The sequence below is a fragment of the Amphiura filiformis genome, unplaced genomic scaffold, assembly GCF_039555335.1.
Source record: "Amphiura filiformis unplaced genomic scaffold, Afil_fr2py scaffold_64, whole genome shotgun sequence".
NCBI lineage: Eukaryota > Metazoa > Echinodermata > Ophiuroidea > Amphilepidida > Amphiuridae > Amphiura > Amphiura filiformis.
Window position 1 is genome coordinate 202,790 of NW_027305528.1, and position 20,596 is coordinate 223,385.

A 20,596-nucleotide genomic window follows, 5' to 3' on the forward strand; every position below is an offset into this window, starting at 1 on the left:
CATGGGCTAATCAGGTCATCCCTAACCTTAACATCACTAGGCTGGTCAGCCTAAGGGCGAACACTCCCCGCTCTCCCCTAAATGAAGCGGACACTGTATCATGCTCTCATTTACTTGTGTGATCACTTTGACATGTTTGACATTAGCAACAATGAGTTGTAGGCCTATACTATAACAATGCTGCATAACAATATGCAGACTATTTGGGAAACAATGTGTCACACAGTATTGTTACTATGCGTTTGCTTTGTAATATTTCATCCAACTGAAACTATAATAACTATAGCATTGCAATATCGCAGGGAAATCAGATACATGAGTTTGTGGACTTTGATCACGCTGAAATTCTAAGCTCAAATTTTTTTTTTTTTTTAGCCCAAATATTTCTCATGATAGGCCTATTGATGAATTGTAATATCACAATTTACTTATATGTTCCACATGCCGTTTTAATTGTCAAGTAAAACAATTGATTCGGGAATAATAATAAGGCATTTGATATCACAACAGTAAATCAGATCTACTCTTCATACATCCATCAGTTTGGTCCTCAGGCGAGATTTGAGTCTCTAAGCCATAGTTTTGCAATAATTTTATGGTCAGAGAGATCAGCTGAGATCGGGGGCGCGGAGCATGGTTTTTAATAAAAAGAGGATCTTTTATTAATCATGCCGTCTGTATTCCATAGGGGCGTACCGGTATAGTGGGGCGCCGCGAATAAACAACTTTTCGATAAAATCGGGTTTGAAGAAATGCCAATTTAAAATTGAGTTGTGTAAATCAGAAATTCATTATATTTTGTAAATGATGTGGATAGTAAATTAAATAGATTTTATTGTTATTATATTTTTCAAAAGAAATAAATACATTGCTGGCAAACTGAAAATAAAAAGCACAAAACTATACGTCACTAGTGGAAAACAAACAAAACGCAATACCCTAACCTAACGTTAACCTTACGCCACCTCGGTCGCCGTGTAATCCCTATGGCGTTACTTGTCGTCGTTTGTATTCCATAGTGGCGTATAGGTCTGATACGTGTACGCCACTATGACATACAATGTTTTTCATTTTTGCCGATACTTCATAATTATAAAATGTGTATAAAAAGTGGCGTATGAGCTCGTATGGTCGATACGCCACTATAGAAAACACAAAATTTCACTTTGTAGCTATACGCCACATTTAATTAATTACTTATTAATTAGCTAGTTTTGACTGATGAGACTTAGAACTTGAAATGAAAAAGAACATCATTAAAAACATATGTGCCAATTTTATAAAAAATGACCAAAAATCACTATACGCCACTATGGAATACAGCCAATTGCATTTAGTAATCATGCACTCATGTCTCTGAGAGTTGGACAAAGTACCTTGCTGGAAAGAGAAGATCATTTAAAAAAAACACATTAAGCTCATCTGCAGTTTGGTTTAATTTCAAAATAAATAAAGATCAAGGTTAGATTTCATATCTTCAGACAATGATAGTCAGATAGCACGCTTCTCAAGGCCACACACTTTTTTCACCAAATTAGCTCAAATTCAGTCTAATTTCATCATGTTCATTCTTAATCTTACAAGCTCTTACAATGAGACCAGCTGCAGCATAGCACTAGTTTCAAGGTCCCAAATGGAAGCGGAAGCTTTAATTTGAAATTCATACATTTTTACATGAATTCTACCTTACATTTTGAATTATTACGTAATTAATTATGAATATTACCTTGGGTACTTGGGCCCCCTCACCAAAATTATTGAGGGGCCGCCCCGCCCCCGTTCCGGAGCCACTGGCTTTTATTTATCTTTTATAAGGTCATCCTTGGATTTCATTCTTTCCTGCTGACACCTCTGCACAAGACCTTTTGTGAATAATTATTAAATTTTACATGACCCCCCATCAGCAAAAAATAAAATCACACATAAACCCCCACTGTTAATTTGTAAGAGTGAAAATCACATGCCCCCCTACATTAATTTCTCCTGGCCTGGCACCATATGGGCACTGACATTATAGGCCTTGAATAATAAAAAACAAAACAAAACAAAATTAGAAAAAGTCAAGGATAATTTAAATTGGTGACTCTGACGTACCATCTTCAAGACCTTATTTGGTGGAATAAGAAAGTTCGGTTAACAAAATAAAGTTTTCTTTTTCCCAGGTTGGGTAACGGGTGGAGGGAATCCTCACTATATTTGATCTCAACATAGGCTACATGTTTGTCAATCAAGACTTGAGGATTTAGTTATTGAATTATGATATTCCAAGTGGTGATAGGAGAAAGTACCTCTTTGATGAATGGTATTTATCTTGACTGGTTTCAAAACCCCCAAGAGCTGTGCAATAATTATGAGCCCACCCCCCCCGAGGGTAAAATTTCCGAACGGCTCGCCAAAAATCGCTTGCCCCCATCTTAACCCGCCAAAATTCTTTGCCCCCTCTCGGCCCGCCAAAAATTCTTTGCTCCCCCTGAACATGCCAAATTTTTGGGAACCCAAATTCCAAACCTGAAATAGTCTAGATGTAGGCCTATGTTGCGTATTTAAAGGGAAGGGGTATGGACGTTTGGACAGTTTATTGTGGGACATTGAGCACATCAGACATATCGAATTGCATTCTGAATACGAAGAATGTCCTTCTGATATCAAATAATTTTGATTTTTTTTAAATTCGCAATGTAATACACATTTTATGGCAAATCATTAAAAATTGATATTTAACAGTACTCGAAATAAACTTTATTATTATAAATCTGATGATTTTTTAAAAAATAGGTCCTTTTTTCTCTGTTTCATAGGCCTACCCTAGATTATTGATTGTTTGACTTCTCTTGTGGGGGTTGTCTGTTATGTTTTCTTGTAGGAGGCCTACCGGTACCTTGTTTTGTCGTGAAAAGGTGAATAAAACACATGAAGACAAAAAAAATTTGAATCAACATTGATTCTGATCATGTTAAAAGTCATCATAAATCATAAAATCAAATCCTTGAAAAAAGATGGGGAAGAAAAAAATATGGAGCTGCCGGGGATTGAACCCGGGGCCTCGCACATGCAAAGCGCGCGCTCTACCACTGAGCTACAACCCCTTCCATGTGAGTCTACGATTCTTGAATGAATATATTTATTGCAATAAGTAGAAATTGTTGCTCAATCTTGTTTTATAATTAATTAGTTTTAGAAAATAGTAAAATGTTAATTCTAAAGAAACAATTTGGCAGATACTTGCTATTAAACACATTCATGCAATCTTCAATGATTTTATGTCATGAAAAACTAAGTTGACCTGCCCACGCTGACCCGGATATAATTTTTGGTGACGTCACCAAATATGGCGACCGGGTCTGAGGGTCTGATTACGGATCTTCGCCGGGAATTAGGCCTTGAAATACTTCACATATTTTCCTGTAAATCTACATTATTTTCGACAGAATTTGCAGTAATGGTGTAAATTGTAGTTTCGTCCTATCAACGACCGTATTTACGTGGTAAGAATTTGAGAACTTGAGGGTTTTAGATGGTGGTTTGTGTAACCTCGCTGTTAAGAAAATGACCAAAATAAAACACATGAACATTATCATGATTAAAACACTGGCCTGCACAGCTATATCATGTACTGAGCTGCACGGCACGCTGGACGCTGCTATCATGGCTATGCTAGATACTGCAGCGTACAATTAATTCATATATACAGATGATACATATTTATACATGCGCGATATGCGCTACGTTTACACTGTAAACATTTACACGTTTACACGCGTGCTGTAAATTACCATGATTACAGCACGCATGATTGGTCGAGACCGAGTCCGAGAGCCGGGGATAACCAATAACTGCAGCGTTTATCATGCCCGGTTCGGCGGACCGTTAGTGCCGCGTGCCGTACTATAGTAAGAATTCCAATTGAATGAACGCAGCTTTCAACAGCTGCACTCGATCCAACCGCGATCGTATATATCGCGTATTTCAAACTACAACGCGAACGCATGACCTTGGAATCTGGATACAATCAATGCTAACCAATCATGAGTGCGTTGGCATTTTTGGATTCACTTTCGCGTTACTCACGCACAGTCGCACACGCTGGCGTACATCACGCAGTGTACGCAAAAATTTGTCACGCTATTAAAAGCTGCGTTCATTCAATTGGAATTCTCACTATAGTACGCTGACTTTCGTATTCGGCGTGGAGGACAATTTCGACCTTGTTTGTTTACGAACAGAGAGGTAGACAAAATGCCTGTCAAAACTGTTCCGCTTGTCCAAATACTCAACTTCAAGTATCAAAACTAAAAGGACGGTAGTTAGAGTGATTCACGCAACATGAATACCCAGTAAAAAAACTGAAGTAGGACCATGTGCTTCTTTTTTTCAATTTGCCATCAAAATTTTTGAATGGAAACAGTTCAGACCCAGAACATGATCATGTCAGAAATTAATATTTTGTTCTGGGTCTGATTAATATTCGGACTAATGTTCGGTGTACATACCGGTACCGTACATGATCACTACATGCATACTTGCCGGATGTGAGATCTCCAGGTTCCGGGTAGGGAAAATCATGAAGGAAAATTGAACATCATTTAATTTTCTGCACTTTGGACCACATGCACATTGTTGCCAGCTTCCGGGACAGCAGATAATGCTGGAAGTCGCCTATCAAGTATCAAGTATCATCATGTTTTTTAATATTTGTTACAATTTTTGTTTATGCCCTCGGGCCGCATGTTTAGTCATGAAAATTAAATATGGTACCAGTACCAGTCAGGCTTCCCATTACGGTACTATTTAGTGCACAGACAGTGTGCGTCATCATGTCATTGCGTCCAGACGCGTATTTTACAAATTTGGATGCAAGTTTCAGATGGCTGATCAAGTATGTTGCGTCCATGTCACATGCATGTGGACGCAGACAAAACTTCAAAATTTAATCATTACCGTAAGGCCCTTTGCACTTGATTATTAGTTCCTTTCCTGTTTACTGCCCGCGTCCAAAATTGAAAATCTCAAAATAAGTAATTATTTTATTTTTATTTCTAATTTTCTCCTTTAAAATAACTTTCAACTACTTCTACTTGCCATTTTCTGACTTTAATAATATCAACAATAATGATGAATGAACAAAGAGTACAACTCCACCTTCACTTATTTATAAAATCAAATATTGTTGTGAAATAATTAAATGCCCGCTCTAGTCAAAACGAGTCAATAGTTGCTGGTAATAGTTCAAACTAAATAAAGAAAATAAAAGATAATTAATAATTAATAATTAAAAGTCACCTCGTCCCTTTTTCAAAATCTTTAACAGGAAACTAATAATCAAGTGCGAAGGGCCTAATTGTCATGATAAAAATAAGAAATTTCTATTCTTTTATAATTTTAAGATAATAAAAGCCCCAAAATTTTGACCCACCTGCTAAGAATTGAAGTAAATTCTGCAATATTTGTAATATGCAACGTCAGGAAATCGGTCACTTTTTACATGCTTTTCGTAACGATCGCTGTTTGATGGGGAAGCCCCAATTGGTGAAATTGACACTTTGTTTACATTGCATGCTGGACTGACAATGTGCGGTTAGTGTTTATTTAATTATACATAACTGTCACAACCTGACAATATTCAGTTTTTAATATTTTATGTTTATTTTCTCATAAATAATCTGTTTCCTTTAAATTAGTACCGGTATTATTTTACTCGAGAACTCTTAGCTTCGAATTTGCACACGATAGTTATGCATTGAAGCTAGAGTCCTTGCTATGGGTTTTCGGTCGGACAGCGGTGTAATTTTTTGCACCGGAGGTTATTTATTCTGGTAAATGTTGAAATTTGGGTGAAAGTTATTTCGATGAGTCAACTGTACATTTTGAGCAAGATTTGCTATTTTGGGCAGTCTAAAATTTTGCTGAATTGTAATTTTAGCAACATTTTTGGTGCAATCGCCTGTCGTGATCGGCTATGTTTACTTCTGAACTTCCATTGCTTTATATGGTGTCATGCTTCAGCGAACATTTTGAATGCTACGGTCTCTAGCCTAGAATGTGAAGCTATCGGTGAGCAAATTCTTGGCTAGACTTCTCGAGCAAGTGTTATTGTATTTGTTACGATGAAAAGCAATTTTAAAGACAAAATGATCCAAATGTTACCCTTTTTTGTATCACTTGTGGCAGCGCGTGTTTAGCTAAAGCATCAACAACACGTTGCGCAAGTACAAGGCCGGAATTTGCTAAAGATTTACAGACTTTGCGCATGTTTTTGCAGCTGTTTCTGACCACGAATGAGAAAAATTATCATTATTTTATTTTATTTTCCAATCAACATTTGATGAGGTTTAGACCCTGGGTACGTGTGTAGCAACAAGGGCTTGCCATTCTGATCATGGCATTCCACAGCGTTTCCCGGTATGATTGATTGTGAATTTCAGATGGACGCACAAAAATCCGTCTGGACGCAAGTTTTTGCAACCTTGTCAGCAAACTTGCGTCACACACGACACACATTTTTTAAGCCTTAACAGGAAGCCAGATACCGGTACCCATATAATTTGATGTTTAGGTACTGGGATGTTATTATAAATATGGACGCAACGCGTATGTTCTAGTTTGGCCAAGAAATACTTAATTTGATTATAGTTGTAATTAGTAAGATACATACATGTAGCAACAATTGACTTTGAACAATGGTGACTAATTTGCTTAAAACCATTGAAATTGGACAATTTGTCTGTCCATTCCTTCTGTGGTGGTTTTTCGTGGAGTGTGATATATTATTTTGTGTGTACAAAATTTAAGAACCAAATATTCGTTATGAGATTTTTCAACTTTTCAGAGACATAACTCAGCCATGTTTTTATTTAGCAGGAAGATACTTGTATTTAGACCTAATGTAACAAATAAAAAGCATTTTGAAAAAAATGTCCATTACTTCGTTTTGTCATGGTAGGGCAGACTTGATGAAGGAGCCACACAATAAATGGCTTGTAGTAAGTTGTAAGTTAAAAACCTAGTTACATGTAGATTACTGAACATATTTATATTTTGTTTATTTTAATTCTAGACTTTTCAAGGGACAAAATCTGACTGGTTTTACGACTACCATGGGTACCCGTCGCATAGACATCAACACAGCTGGAGTCGATGAGTTGGCTACGCTTTTGGGGGTTGGACGGGCCAGAGCAGAGGCAATTGTTGAAAAACGAGAGGTTAGTTGGATGTTAGAAGCACTATTTGTGGTAAAAATACAACTAAAACTATGGATAAAATGTGGAAGCAGCGAGTGCAATTTATTAATAATAATGATAATAATTAATGGTTTTTATGCGCAAAATCTTTTGAGGACCTTGTGGCGTGCAATATTATTTAATGCTAATGCACCTGAAATTTGAATTTTGATGATGTTATGATATGAGATCCATAGTAACAACATAAATGAGAAGAAAGTAAATAAACTACTCTTACTAAAAGTATTTGCATCATTATCAGCATTATATAGAATGACTGTTAGTGACACCTACTCATAATGCTGGTACTTTTTGTAAACGTTTCGAGAAACATTTTGGTAGTTTGGTGCATATTTTGTTGGTCGGCCTCGCCACAGCGTAGCTATCCTTGTAGTGTGAGGGGGCAGAGCCCATTTTTTGTCCCCATTTGTTAATTTTTGTCCTATTTTTAGTCATTTTAATGTCATTTTGGCTTTGCCATCCCCCTTTTAACACTGTTTGTCGGCATGCTAAAGCACCAGCGTCAATACCAATGAAGGAATACAGGCGTTAATTTAACCATGGGGCTTTTTTGCATTCATTTCTATTTTCAGTATTATTTTTTAAATCACAATTTCCATCCTTTTAGTGCGCATTTCTGTAGTTAAAAGTTTAACCCTTTCTTGTATACCTTTTACCCTCAACAGAATATAGAAGGGTTTCGAAGCGTAGATGACCTTACCACAGTGCCAGGGCTCGGGAGGAGCGTGGTCGATGCCAACCGCTACAAACTCATTTGTGGTAACTTCATAGTTCAAGTAGAGCCCGCAACTCCTGGCTCCTCTTCCTACAGACACCATGGGATTCCTTCCACAACAAGTCTGAATCTGAGAAATAGTAATAGCTTTGCAAGCTTGAACTCTAGTAATAGCAATGGTAGTGGTAGTAAAAGAAGAGAGAGTCGGCGATCAACTACGGATGGGAAAGAGCCTAGCTCCTCTTCCTCCTCGTCGTCTTCCTCAAATGTTGGACATCAGAGCCCTAGGAGCAGTAGAAGTAGTGCTCAGGTGTCGCCTGCTGCGGGATCCAGCAGTAGCTGTGAAACAAAACAAGTAAGTGATATAACTCAGGGATAGACTCAGAAAAAAACAAACAATTTTTTTGGCCAAAAATACGAGATGACAACTGCAAAAGGCGAGAAAAAGCAAGGTTAATGCCCAAAAATTGACAAGAAAAAATTCAAAAATGACTAAATGAATACTACCCTCTATGGACTCAATTTAATCATTGCATTAGCCGACCTGACGCCGGCCTGACCAAAAATACATGATATTTTCCTCATAAATTTGCTTGAAAAGGTCAATATACTTAATGATTTGTGTATCAAAAATGGACCATTTCTGCCAACTCAGGCTGGAAAATCAAGTAAAACTTAAGCTTATTCAGTTGTAATGGTGTCGGATTCTGCATGTATCAGGCTCAAAAAAGTTTTTCTTGGTAGATATGAATCTGTTAAAAGCGAGAAATGCACTTAAAAGCGAGATAGCGTTTTCTCTCAAAGCATAGCAGCGCATGTTAAATTAGTAGCCCTCGTGGCTTGAAATTCTCAGAAAAATCAACACACTATTGATATTCAGTCTATCATAGAGAATATGTGGACAAAAACAAAATCAACAAGATTTGAGGAAGTGGTATAATTTTTTGTAAGACAATTTTGAAATTATCACTACCTTTGCAATGTTGATAGAGTAGGCTTGTACACAATGGTCTATTCTAATATTCTATCATCATGCAATGACTATTCCTATTCCTTTAATTTATTCACATTTGAACCAAAGATCCCAAGAATGTTATTGATTTCTTTTAACAACCTAGATGTACAATGCATGAATTTTTGTGAAAATGAAAGGGTTTTTTTTTGTAATGTCTATTTGTCACATACAGATTTCATTTTCTTGACAAAGTAAACCTAGCTGTAAACCAGTGCTAAATTAATAATTAATCACTTAAAATATTTAGGACTTTAGAGAGCTTTCACAGTTGATCATCAGAGTACAAATACATAATTATTTTCATATTATATTGTATCCAAGCCAGATCGAAACGTCCAACGATTCCACTGGCCGTTGGGGAGAAAATCCAATTTAAATTTTTTAAATTGATTTTAATCAAAAAAGAAAAAAGTCATGATTTTTTTAAATCAAATTAAAATCAACAACCCTGTATTTTCAGTACCGTATGGAGATGCATTTTGAAGAAGCATAATATATAGATGATAATTGATATACAACTTGTGTTAATTTGCAGAGCAAGAGGAAGTGTGATGGTAGTTTGTCATCACCAGGCAAGAAAACCTGCAGAGCTCTGGATCTACATCATAGGTGAGTATAGTAGGATTCTTTAGATTTGCCCGCTCTTATTCTTAATTACACCCCAAGCAATTCAGCAAGAAAAGGAGTGACTTTTTCGACGGGAATTATAAGCAAACTATGATAAAATTTGATCAGTTTGATCTTAAACACTTAAGAAAGTTCCTGCAATCTTATTGGTTCTTAGTCATGTGATATGACACGATATCACACACTTTAGCATCTGCAAGTCAACGCGGTACTCGTTGTAAATTACTTAAAATAATGATGTCGCCCATGTTATATGAGACGATAGAAAAACAATACCTTAATTCTCTAATTAAAGCAAAACAAGAAAAGTGTTCCAGCCTGGAAATTGAACCCAGGCTTTTGTGGAAAAGTTTATTCGCCATTGGACAGGATTAAACTTCCTATGTGTCATTGGCCCCTGAACATGTTTAAAGCAAAACCTATGTAACCTCTTGGCAGTTTTGTTTTTAAACATGTTGAAGGGCTACAAGTACAAAGGAGATTTCCCTGCCCAAGGATGTATTGCAAAACATATTTTCACACACCTGCAAAACACATTTTGCACAATTTCTTTCTCCATTTCAGTGTAAGCGTGTAATTACATTAAAAATATTGTTTTTTCTCCCTTTCTCTCTGTCCGTCAGTTTACATCATAGTTTATCAGTAGCCAGCTGTAGTAGTACTCACACATTTGGTGCCATCCGTGGAAACACACACATCTCATCTAGTGATATAATACCAAGACGAAGATTATCCTCCAGAATTCTCCCACCAGCCAATCTTAATGAATGGCTCAAAACCTTCCAGGTAGGCCATTATCCATCTGATTGATTGATTATAATAATAATAATAATAAATGAGTTTTTAGGGCGCATATAATACCACAAGGAAACTCAATGCGCTTACAGAAAAGTTAAAAGCAGCAAAATATAAACAAATGCTGGGAACATTATATGAAACACATTAAAAATCTTACGGTACAATTCAAAATATCATATACACAGTATAAATCTTAAAGGTACAACATAGATTGATTGATTACATGTACAACACTGATTGATTGATTGATTGATGTGTAGTTTGATTTCAATTTGATGTTTTCAGCACAAAAGTCCACAAAATTTTGCATAATTCCAGAGTAGTCCAGAATTATCCCAAAGCTTCTTACATGAACTCCTACATGAACATTGTAGATATCCCAATTTATGTTCTCATGATGAAATGTTATAAGGTATATTCTGTTCCTGTTCAGTATAAACTGGAACATGACCCCATTCATTAAACTTTATTCCATGTTAATGACCCCCGACAACTAAAGTATGTTCTATCATAAGTTTGCAACATGACCTTTGCTAGAATGATGTGGACAACATTGCTAGAATGTTGTGGGTAACATTGTAAAGGAGGTTTGAAGTTCCGGCAAGAAGTGTAGCAATTGAATACCTGAGTGGAAGAAGGGCCCAACTCCAATTTTTTACAAAAATGAGTTAGACCCAGCATTTTATTGCCAGCATACTGTTCTTCCTTTTGTGTGAAAGATGAGTCAAAATCCACTCTCTAAATAGTCTTCCACGTACACTTAATCATGGTTTTCATGGAAGAAAGGCCCAACTCCATGGAGTTGGGCCCTTCTTCCACAAATATTGGGTTAAAGTGGAATTTTGTTCATCCATGAAAACTGCTTTTCACTACAATAAACTTTCTTGCTAACATATCACATGTGCAACTAATGGATAATTATCAAATTTCTGTAGCTATTTACAACACATCTGCTTACGGAACTGGTACTTACAGTATATTAGTGGAAGAAGGGCCCAACTCCAGTTTGTATTAAGACCTGTACCGTTGCTATAGAAACATTATATATAATTTTGAATGTATGTAATACTGTATACTCATGTGTTAAAGGTCCCCTGAAGATGACAACATTCTGTCTATAAAACTTTTCCAAATATTAAGTTTTTTCTTAATATCTCAAAAACAGTTTTGATGGAGTTGGGCCCTTCTTCCACTCAGGTATTCAATTGATTAATAATATAATGTAAAGGGATCCCTCAGAAGCAAAACAAACCAAAATATGAAATATTAATATTTTAATGAAATAATGCACAAATAAGATAATGCATGAGTGTTAACCTACATGTAGAGAGCTGCATCTATTGTAATAGACAATTGTCTGTCTTTTATAAGCTGTTAAAAACAGTCATAATTAGACTTATGTTTAAACATAAATTGCTTGTGGCTTCAGATATCATGTGTTTCTCTAGGCTTTAACATTATTCATGTTGCCTTTCCTTTTTCTGATAGAACTGGGGTCCAGCTGAGAAGAGAGTAGCTCTAGATGAGCTTATAGACAGGTGTGAGCCCACTCAAGTCCGCCATGTTATGTCCGTCATAGAACCACAATTTCAAAGAGATTTCATCTCGTTATTACCAAGAGAGGTGAGTAGGACACTGCTTAATAAAAATGATCTTTCTGTAAGCGATCATCAGGCAGTACTCCGCTGTTGTTAGAATATGTCAGCTGCCATACAATGCTCAAGGCAAGCTCGTACCTCGAGGCATGCTCATACCTGTGGGCAGGTGCCCAATGGTCAATATTCACAGCAGCTCCCCATTTTAACCCTGGGTAGAAAGAGGCAAATTAGGTGAAGCATCTTGCTTGCCCAAGTGAACAACTTGATGACTTTGCTGGGGCTCAACAAACTCGCAATTATCCAATTATGACTGAGGCCTCAGAAGCTGTCCATCTTGTTGTGGCTCAGATTACCATTACCACCTCTGACAGAAGAATAATTTTCGCTTACTTCTTATATGTCCTTCCCAACAGCTTGCTCTCTATGTGTTGTCCTTCCTGGAACCTCGTGACCTGTTGAGGGCAGCACAAACCTGCCATTATTGGAGAATTCTATGTGAAGATAACCTCCTTTGGAAGGAAAAGTGTCGTGAAGCCGGTATAGACGAGGTCAACGGAAAGCAGACAAGACGACGTTCGCATTCTGGCGTACCGAGAAGTCCGTGGAAGAGTATGTACATTAGACAACATCACATAGAATACAACTGGAGGTTTGGTGAAATTAGACCTCATAAGGTAAGCAGTGCTTCTTTACTGGTTTGACGGGTAAATTCACACCAAATTTAGACCTGATGATCCACTAAATGTTTTTTTGTTAAGCTTCCTGTACCTTATCAAGTCCAAGAATTTCAACAGGTAATAAGAATATTGATATGATGGTTAAATTTACACCAACGTATGCTCTACATGGAGACTATGTACACATTTTTTCCCCAAGCACCTCGATCCATAGCTAGTGAGGCAATTGCATCTGGTTGTAAATAGATCCCCCAACAGCTTCAGTATATTAGTCAGATAGTTTGTCCTTTGTCACCCTGTCTTGTGATGGAGCATAAAGAATGAAAACATCTTTTGACATTTGCTTGTTTTCTACAGGTATTAAAGGGTCATGATGATCATGTAATTACCTGTCTACAATTTAATGGCCAGAGGATAGTGAGTGGATCTGATGATAACACACTCAAAGTATGGTCTGCTACAACTGGAAAGGTAAGCTTACTAAGTCCTATATGTCCGCAAAATTTGTGTTTGTTCCCGGATACTTTTCCATTAATGATTAAAATATTATTTCAATGAAACATGATATTTACATATTGAAATTTGCAGTTAAGGCAGCTGGTAATCCCACTAATTAGACAATAATAATTGTGTGCTATTTGTTTTTAGGCCATTGCGTGAAATTGGAGGGTTTGTTTTGGGCGGAGGCTGGAGGTAATTTGGGACAAATACCGTGGCCCAACACAAAACCTGAAAATTTCACGCAATAACCGTAAAATGGATGGTGCAAAGTTATTGTAATTTGTTTTGGTTTAAAATACATTAGAAAATGTTATGTTCCAGTTACTGGTTTAATTCACATTTAATGTGCAATGCTCAAAGTCAAGTACCAGGCTTACTCTCTGTGATTACACACACTTGTGTGCGTGTTAAACGATAATGCCAACACTGGTCATTTACGTGCGAGATTGGAACAATTATCGCACTTTGCGGTCAATTGTGAGATACTATTAAACTGCATTTGTGTTTGTTTACAAAAAATAAAATATGATTGGATCACATGCATCGTGTATATTCATGCGGTTATTAATGTATTATAGTATTTTTTTGGAAGGAAATACTGTTCTTGCTGTTTCTAGTAGACTTTAAAAGAAAGTGGTTAATTATTCAACAAGAAAGTACTTCAAAATTAATTTTATTTCAATATATCAGGGGTACATCTTTCTCAGTCAGCAGGCAGAAGTAGTTGGAATGTCAACTGATTCATCTGAGCTGTCAATTTTTGATGTGGGTAGTCTTCTTTAGTGTTCCCAGTAGAGATCCGTAAAATCTTCAAAGCAGTCTTCCCTGTAAATGGTAGATTTGGTTGGGTAGAAACGGAAAAGTAATTGTTTAATGCCTGTTGATCTGTAAGAAACTAACCTAATAAGAGATTTTGGTGAATACTTGCATTGCTTTTCAGTGTCTACGGACATTAGTAGGACACACTGGTGGAGTATGGTCTTCCCAAATGTCTAACAACATAATCATCAGTGGGTCAACAGATAGGACACTTAAAGTGTGGAATGCTGACACAGGACAGTGTATACATACCTTGTACGGGCACACGTCGACGGTCAGGTGTATGCATCTTAATGCCAACAAGTAAGTCTTGTTTGTATAATTTGTATTATTTCTATATGAGTATAATACCTGCTGATTGGTTACAAGAAGGCTATTGTGATTTATTGAACCAATCAGCATCATGGTAAGAATGGTGGTAGGGTTGAAGAGGCTTAACTCCATGAGTACTACCTGCTGATTGGTTACAAGAAGACTATTGTGATTTGTTGAGCCAATCAGCAACATGGTAAGAATGGTGGTAGGGCTGAAGGGCTTAACCTCATGAGTACTACCTGCTGATTGGTTACAAGAAGACTATTGTGATTTGTTGAGCCAATCAGCAACATGGTAAGAATGGTGGTAGGGCTGAAGAGGCTTAACCTCATGAGTACTACCTGCTGATTGGTTACAAGAAGACTATTGTGATTTGTTGAGCCAATCAGCAACATGGTAAGAATGGTGGTAGGGCTGAAGAGGCTTAACCTCATGAGTACTACCTGCTGATTGGTTACAAGAAGGCTATTGTGATTTGTTGAGCCAATCAGCAACATGGTAAGAATGGTGGTAGGGTTGAAGAGGCTTAACTCCATGAGTACTACCTGCTGATTGGTTACAAGAAGGCTATTGTGATTTGTTGAGCCAATCAGCAACATGGTAAGAATGGTGGTAGGGCTGAAGAGGCTTAACCCCATGAGTACTACCTGCTGATTGGTTACAAGAAGACTATTGTGATTTGTTGAGCCAATCAGCAACATGGTAAGAATGGTGGTAGGGTTGAAGAGGCTTAACCCCATGAGTACTACCTGCTGATTGGTTACAAGAAGACTATTGTGATTTGTTGAGCCAATCAGCAACATGGTAAGAATGGTGGTAGGGCTGAAGAGGCTTAACCCCATGAGTACTACCTGCTGATTGGTTACAAGAAGACTATTTTGATTTGTTGAGCCAATCAGCAACATGGTAAGAATGGTGGTAGGGCTGAAGAGGCTTAACCCCATGAGTACTACCTGCTGATTGGTTACAAGAAGACTATTTTGATTTGTTGAGCCAATCAACAAAGTGTTAAAGGTCCAGATCGTTGTGCGCCCCAAATGGAATGTGTGACGACTGGTTTATGTAGAGACTTTACAATAACTAGTTGATGATACATATCCACCACAAAGTTGCTAACCCTTGACACTGGCTAATGGATATACATTAATCATTTCTATGGGTAGTATTTATCTCAAGGTGACCACAAAATATACTCAAACAAGTATCACTTGTCATCATGATGGTTCCAAGTGTAGTCTAAACTTGATATTTTCCAGATTTTTACCTGGCGCTTTAAGAATGGTGGTAGGGCTGAAGAGGGTTAACTCCATGAGTACTATCTGCTGATTGGTTACAAGACCATAATTATGATTAATTGAGCCAATCAGCAACATGATAAAACTGGTGGTAGGATTGATGAGGAATAACCCCATGAGTATTACCTGCTGATTGGCTACAAAAAGCCTATATGATTTATTGAGCCAATCAGCAACATAATAAGAATGGTGGTAGGGCTGAGCGGTATAGGTTCTCAAAAATTGATTTTTCACAATTATGGATACAAAACAATAGAAATAAGGGGATTAAATAAACCTGTGGTACCGTCTAAATTGGTATTTTGTGCGCCCAAAGCTAACAGATGATTCCGACGATCCTGTGGTGCATATTTCTGCAACAAAAAGCATTCAATTCCATATATGAAGTGTATTATCTAATCTTACATTTTATGTACATGACTTGGATCAGCATTGGGCTATTCCATTTAATATCCACACTCCCCCTGTGGAAGATTTTGGAAATATCTTCCAGAAGGGGAACAAGTTTTTCAAATGTAATTGGTCAGAGTTAATCATTTTGAACCCCACACTCCCCCTGTATTATGGCTTTACCTATATCTTCCACAACTGGAGTGAGTATTTCAAATGAAAGTTACCCAATTGTCTATTTGGTTCAAAACTCATACTCCCTCTGTAGAAGACTTTAGCTGAATCTTCCACAGGGGTAGTGTGGATTTTAAATTGAATAGCCCATTTTGTAGGTTTTAGTAATGTAAAGGCGGAAGTACATGTTTATGCTTTTAAAAATTAAAACAGAAAAAAGGGAATAACTATTAAAACTTTCAACCTTAGGTGAAATTTCATTAGGTGAAAGAAAAAGAAAAAATAATCTGTAATAATTAAAACTTGCTACTTTTTGTTTGTTTATTGCAGAGTTGTAAGTGGATCGAGAGATGCCACGTTAAGAGTTTGGGATATTGACAGCGGGCAATGTCTACATGTACTGATGGGTCACGTGGCTGCAGTACGGTGTGTACAGTACGACGGCAGGAGAGTGGTTAGTGGAGCGTATGATTACACGGTCAAGGTGTGGAATCCAGAGACAGAGGAGTGCCTGCATACATTACAAGGACACACTAACAGGGTCTACTCATTACAGGTAAACTTATTTTCTGGGTCTATGGTTATATCTACATGATTGGGGACTGGTGAAGGATCCTGTGCCTCCCCCTTCATTTGGACTAAAATGGGTAATCTCCAAAACAGCTCTGTCTGTTCCTGAACCATTGTTTGTCCAAGATATCCACCTATAAATAGGTAAAAGTATTTGGTGCTGGGATTTAGTCAGTTCAAATACCTATTGCTCATAGCCTTGATTTATTAGTCTGGTCTTTTTTTGAGTTCAGAGAACTTGTTCAAGAATTGTTGTTAGAAGTTAGCATCTGCCAGAGGCATTAATTTTACCTCTCCTATGAGCAAACTGTCCATCCATAATGACATGTGGATGGGGGCTGACTAACACCTTGCTGTCCAGGTCAAATGAATGCATGTTACTCAATGAATTAGAACAATATTCCTGTTACTAGTTTATGATCAAACAGCAGCATTTTAATGTATTTTACTACAGGCTCACTACTATTTCATTGTATTCTCACATTGTAGTTTGATGGTACACACATAGTAAGCGGTTCTTTAGACACATCAATCCGAGTATGGGATGCGGAGACGGGAGAACTCAAGCACACGCTAATGGGACATCAGTCATTAACCAGTGGTATGGAACTCAAAGACAATGTGTTGGTATCGGGAAATGCTGACTCTACTGTCAAAATATGGGACATCACAACGGGACAATGTCTGCAAACTCTACAAGGCAAGTATACAGGCTCAGAAATCTTTTAAGAATCCATGTGGATTCGCCTAAACATTGAAAGCTTACAGAAAGAAAAAAAGATGTACCAAGTTTGACTCCCGGTTTACTATTTGTACTTCATATTTTAAGCAAATGAACTCCAAAATGGTGAATTATGGTATAATTTACTTCAATCATTTATAATTTGAACAATACTACTGATTTGAGAGGGCTTTTTACAGCACAAACAGCCATCAGTTGCGTGCCGATCGTTTGTTCGCCAAATCGGCCACTTGGATGAATAAATCAGACCGATAGAGGGCTTTTTTTCAATCTTTTTTCAGCTGGAGCGGGCGTGAATCAAGGACTCTCTTGCGAGAATACAAGTGGATTCGCCCACAATGCCACAGATTTCTAGGCCTGATACATGAGATTAAACCTTTTTTTTAGTATCAACTTGGTCTGTGATAAGAAAATTGTTCTCTTAATTATGGGCAACTTGACGCAAGAGCATGCTAGCGACTTATCAATCAGATAAGGGAAAATATTTTAATCAATAAAATATTTTATCTTTCCATTCTCAGGTCCTAACAAGCATCAGAGTGCTGTAACTTGTTTACAATTCAACAAAAAGTTTGTAGTCACCAGCTCTGATGACGGAACTGTTAAATTATGGGACCTCCATACGGGGGAATTCATCCGCAATCTTGTCACGTTAGATAGCGGAGGAAGTGGCGGCGTAGTGTGGCGTGTGCGCAAAAATCAAACCAAACTTGTTTGTGCGGTAGGAAGCCGGAATGGAACAGAGGAGACAAAACTTTTGGTGCTAGATTTTGATATTGAAGTGAACAGCAAGGTGTGTTGATGACCTATGACCTTTATAAGAGTGTGACCACTGCTGCTCCTGATTCTCGTGATGGTCAGAAATTAGGAGCAAACTATAAATGTATGGATAAGTGTGATGATTGATTGAGAGAAATGGAAGCGACTTGTGCAAACTGTATCATTGCTGCTGATTTATGTTGTAAAGTGATCTGAATGGGGAGTGAAGAGAATCGTGATGGTGTATTTGGTAGCTGGAAATGGAGATGTCATTGAACCCGCAAGATTCAAGGCGACGCATGCTGTTTATGTTGTGATGATCTGAACAAGAGGTGCAACCAGTTGGATGTGAATCCGTATGGAAGCAACACAGACCTAAAGATATGTTGAGAGGTATGCGTTGATGATGCGTCTTCAAACTGGTGGCTGGATGGTAGGCTAGTGAGGTGATTATGGTGATGGCAGGTGATGGGGCTGGGGTTAGTATTTGATTGGTATGGCTTGGGTAATGCTTTGCTAAAATCGGATCATGCTCGTGTTAGAGAATTTTGTGTAAATCATCATAATCACACTAATATGCTGCATAGGAAATTAGTGTATGTATATGATAATCATAAATAAGTGATTTGCGTAACATAGAGTAAAACGATACCGGCACTGGGCCAATGTAAATGTGACCAGTCTTATCAAAACGATGCTTATATCGGCAGAATGAGTAGCCCTTTTCCTATGTAACCTCGCATCATGTCAGGCCATCGGAAAAGTGGTCAAATGTACAAGTGCAAATGTTTTGTGTTTTTAAGCAGCCAGCCCAACAATGGGCACTGGGCACACATAAGACAAAGCTTGTACCAATGCATTTGCTGCTATTGCAGGATTGTATTTGGCTGACACTAAAGAAGGAAGGTATATTAAGTTGTTTGTCGGTGTCCACAGGCATGACGAGTGCCTCCATTTTACATGGCTAGTCACTGACGATATGGGTATTGGGCAAACCGAGTAAATGATAGCTTTGAGCGGAGTAACAACCAGACGTTGTTGTAAAAGAAGGGAAGCTTTTGTAACAGTGATTTTTCTGAAATGTTTAATCTATGACTCATGTTATGTTGACCCCTAAATTGGCATGACATTCATATGTCAACTGCTCTGGCCAGAAGTGGGCAAATGTAATAGCTGTCATGTGAGATGAGTACAGTATACCGTGTGTAAATTGCCAAATGTTCACAGGGCAGCTATTGCACTTACCCACTTCTGGTACTGAGCAGTCGGATGTGTTGATGGCTTTATATAATAGATAATGACACCGGACTTTGTTTGTATCATTATCATATAAGGTAAGGTCATCCATGATCATTATTTGGTATAATTCTATTGGCGACAAAAGAATATTTAAGATAAATAAACAACTTTGTGTCTTGTGATCATCAATAGTTGAACCTGTACATGTGAATCCAAATATATTATATTTGGTTATAAAACAGCTGTAATATATGCAGGACAGAAAAAAAATTCCAAGTTTATAGTAAAATTGTAGATCTGGATTTATATTAAAAAGCATATGACACCAACATTTGTGTAGTACATCAGGTCTGATTTATGATTAAATCATTTACATCACTAAGCTGTGAACATACAAGTCAGTCCGTCCGCCAAGCTGAGTTTGGCGTCACGTTTGCACACAAAGAAACAGGTTGTATGTATACATAATACTTGATTGAAAGTTCTGTGCTAGCAGAGTGAAGGCAAATAAGCTTGGGGTATAATAGATTTGCAGGCCTGGAAACAATTTATTCCCCAGGAAGGTAAGACCAATAATTGGTCTTAACAGTCATAGTGGTAAATTATTTACCACTTTGACTGTCTGCATCTGTACTTGATTATCTAGCCTCCAATATATATGTTCTGCATAAAGATCCACCAATGCAGCAAGCACAATAAAGGAAAGAATGCAATGAGCAAATGATCTCTTAAAATCCTTCTATAATGCTTGATGTAATCTGCTGATTTCCCATTTGAATCATGTGAGGTCTTAAATTAGCCACAAAGCTTCATATCATTGTCAAATTCTTCCAATAGTTGTAGCATTATAATGCATTATTGGAAACTATATGTTACTAAAGTTACTGACAAAGATAATCTTCAGCTGTTTTAATCTGATTTGCTATGTTTTGTTTTAGCTTATTCTTTGTTCCAAGTTTATTGTGTTGTGTATGTTTTTGTTAAGATACCCGTAACTTTGCCTGTATCTGAAAGTGATAGCCAAGTGTTTGTGGCATTCCTAATTATAAGTTTATAGAGGGCTTTTACTGAAATGCCGATACACAGAAAGTTGCCAGGTATGCCCGCTCCTGTCTGGGTCTCAA

General features: G+C 37.4%; 1 protein-coding gene and 1 non-coding gene across 2 annotated transcripts; one reads left to right on the forward strand and one right to left on the reverse strand.

Annotated features, from left to right (window-relative positions):
- Positions 1-3,014: 3,014 nt before the first annotated feature.
- Trnaa-ugc (transfer RNA alanine (anticodon UGC)) lies at positions 3,015-3,086 on the reverse strand. Its single transcript has one exon. It is a non-coding gene; the product is annotated as a tRNA-Ala (tRNA).
- Positions 3,087-3,328: 242 nt separating this feature from the next.
- On the forward strand, positions 3,329-20,133 carry LOC140144579 (F-box/WD repeat-containing protein 7-like). Its single transcript, XM_072166399.1, has 12 exons — positions 3,329-3,485; positions 7,055-7,199; positions 7,904-8,308; positions 9,504-9,577; positions 10,219-10,381; positions 11,882-12,016; positions 12,405-12,665; positions 13,026-13,139; positions 14,110-14,291; positions 16,493-16,718; positions 17,222-17,432; positions 17,996-20,133. The coding sequence occupies exons 2-12, from the start codon at positions 7,095-7,097 to the stop codon at positions 18,274-18,276; spliced, it is 2,157 nt and encodes a 718-aa protein (XP_072022500.1). The 5' UTR covers positions 3,329-3,485; positions 7,055-7,094; the 3' UTR covers positions 18,277-20,133.
- Positions 20,134-20,596: the final 463 nt, after the last annotated feature.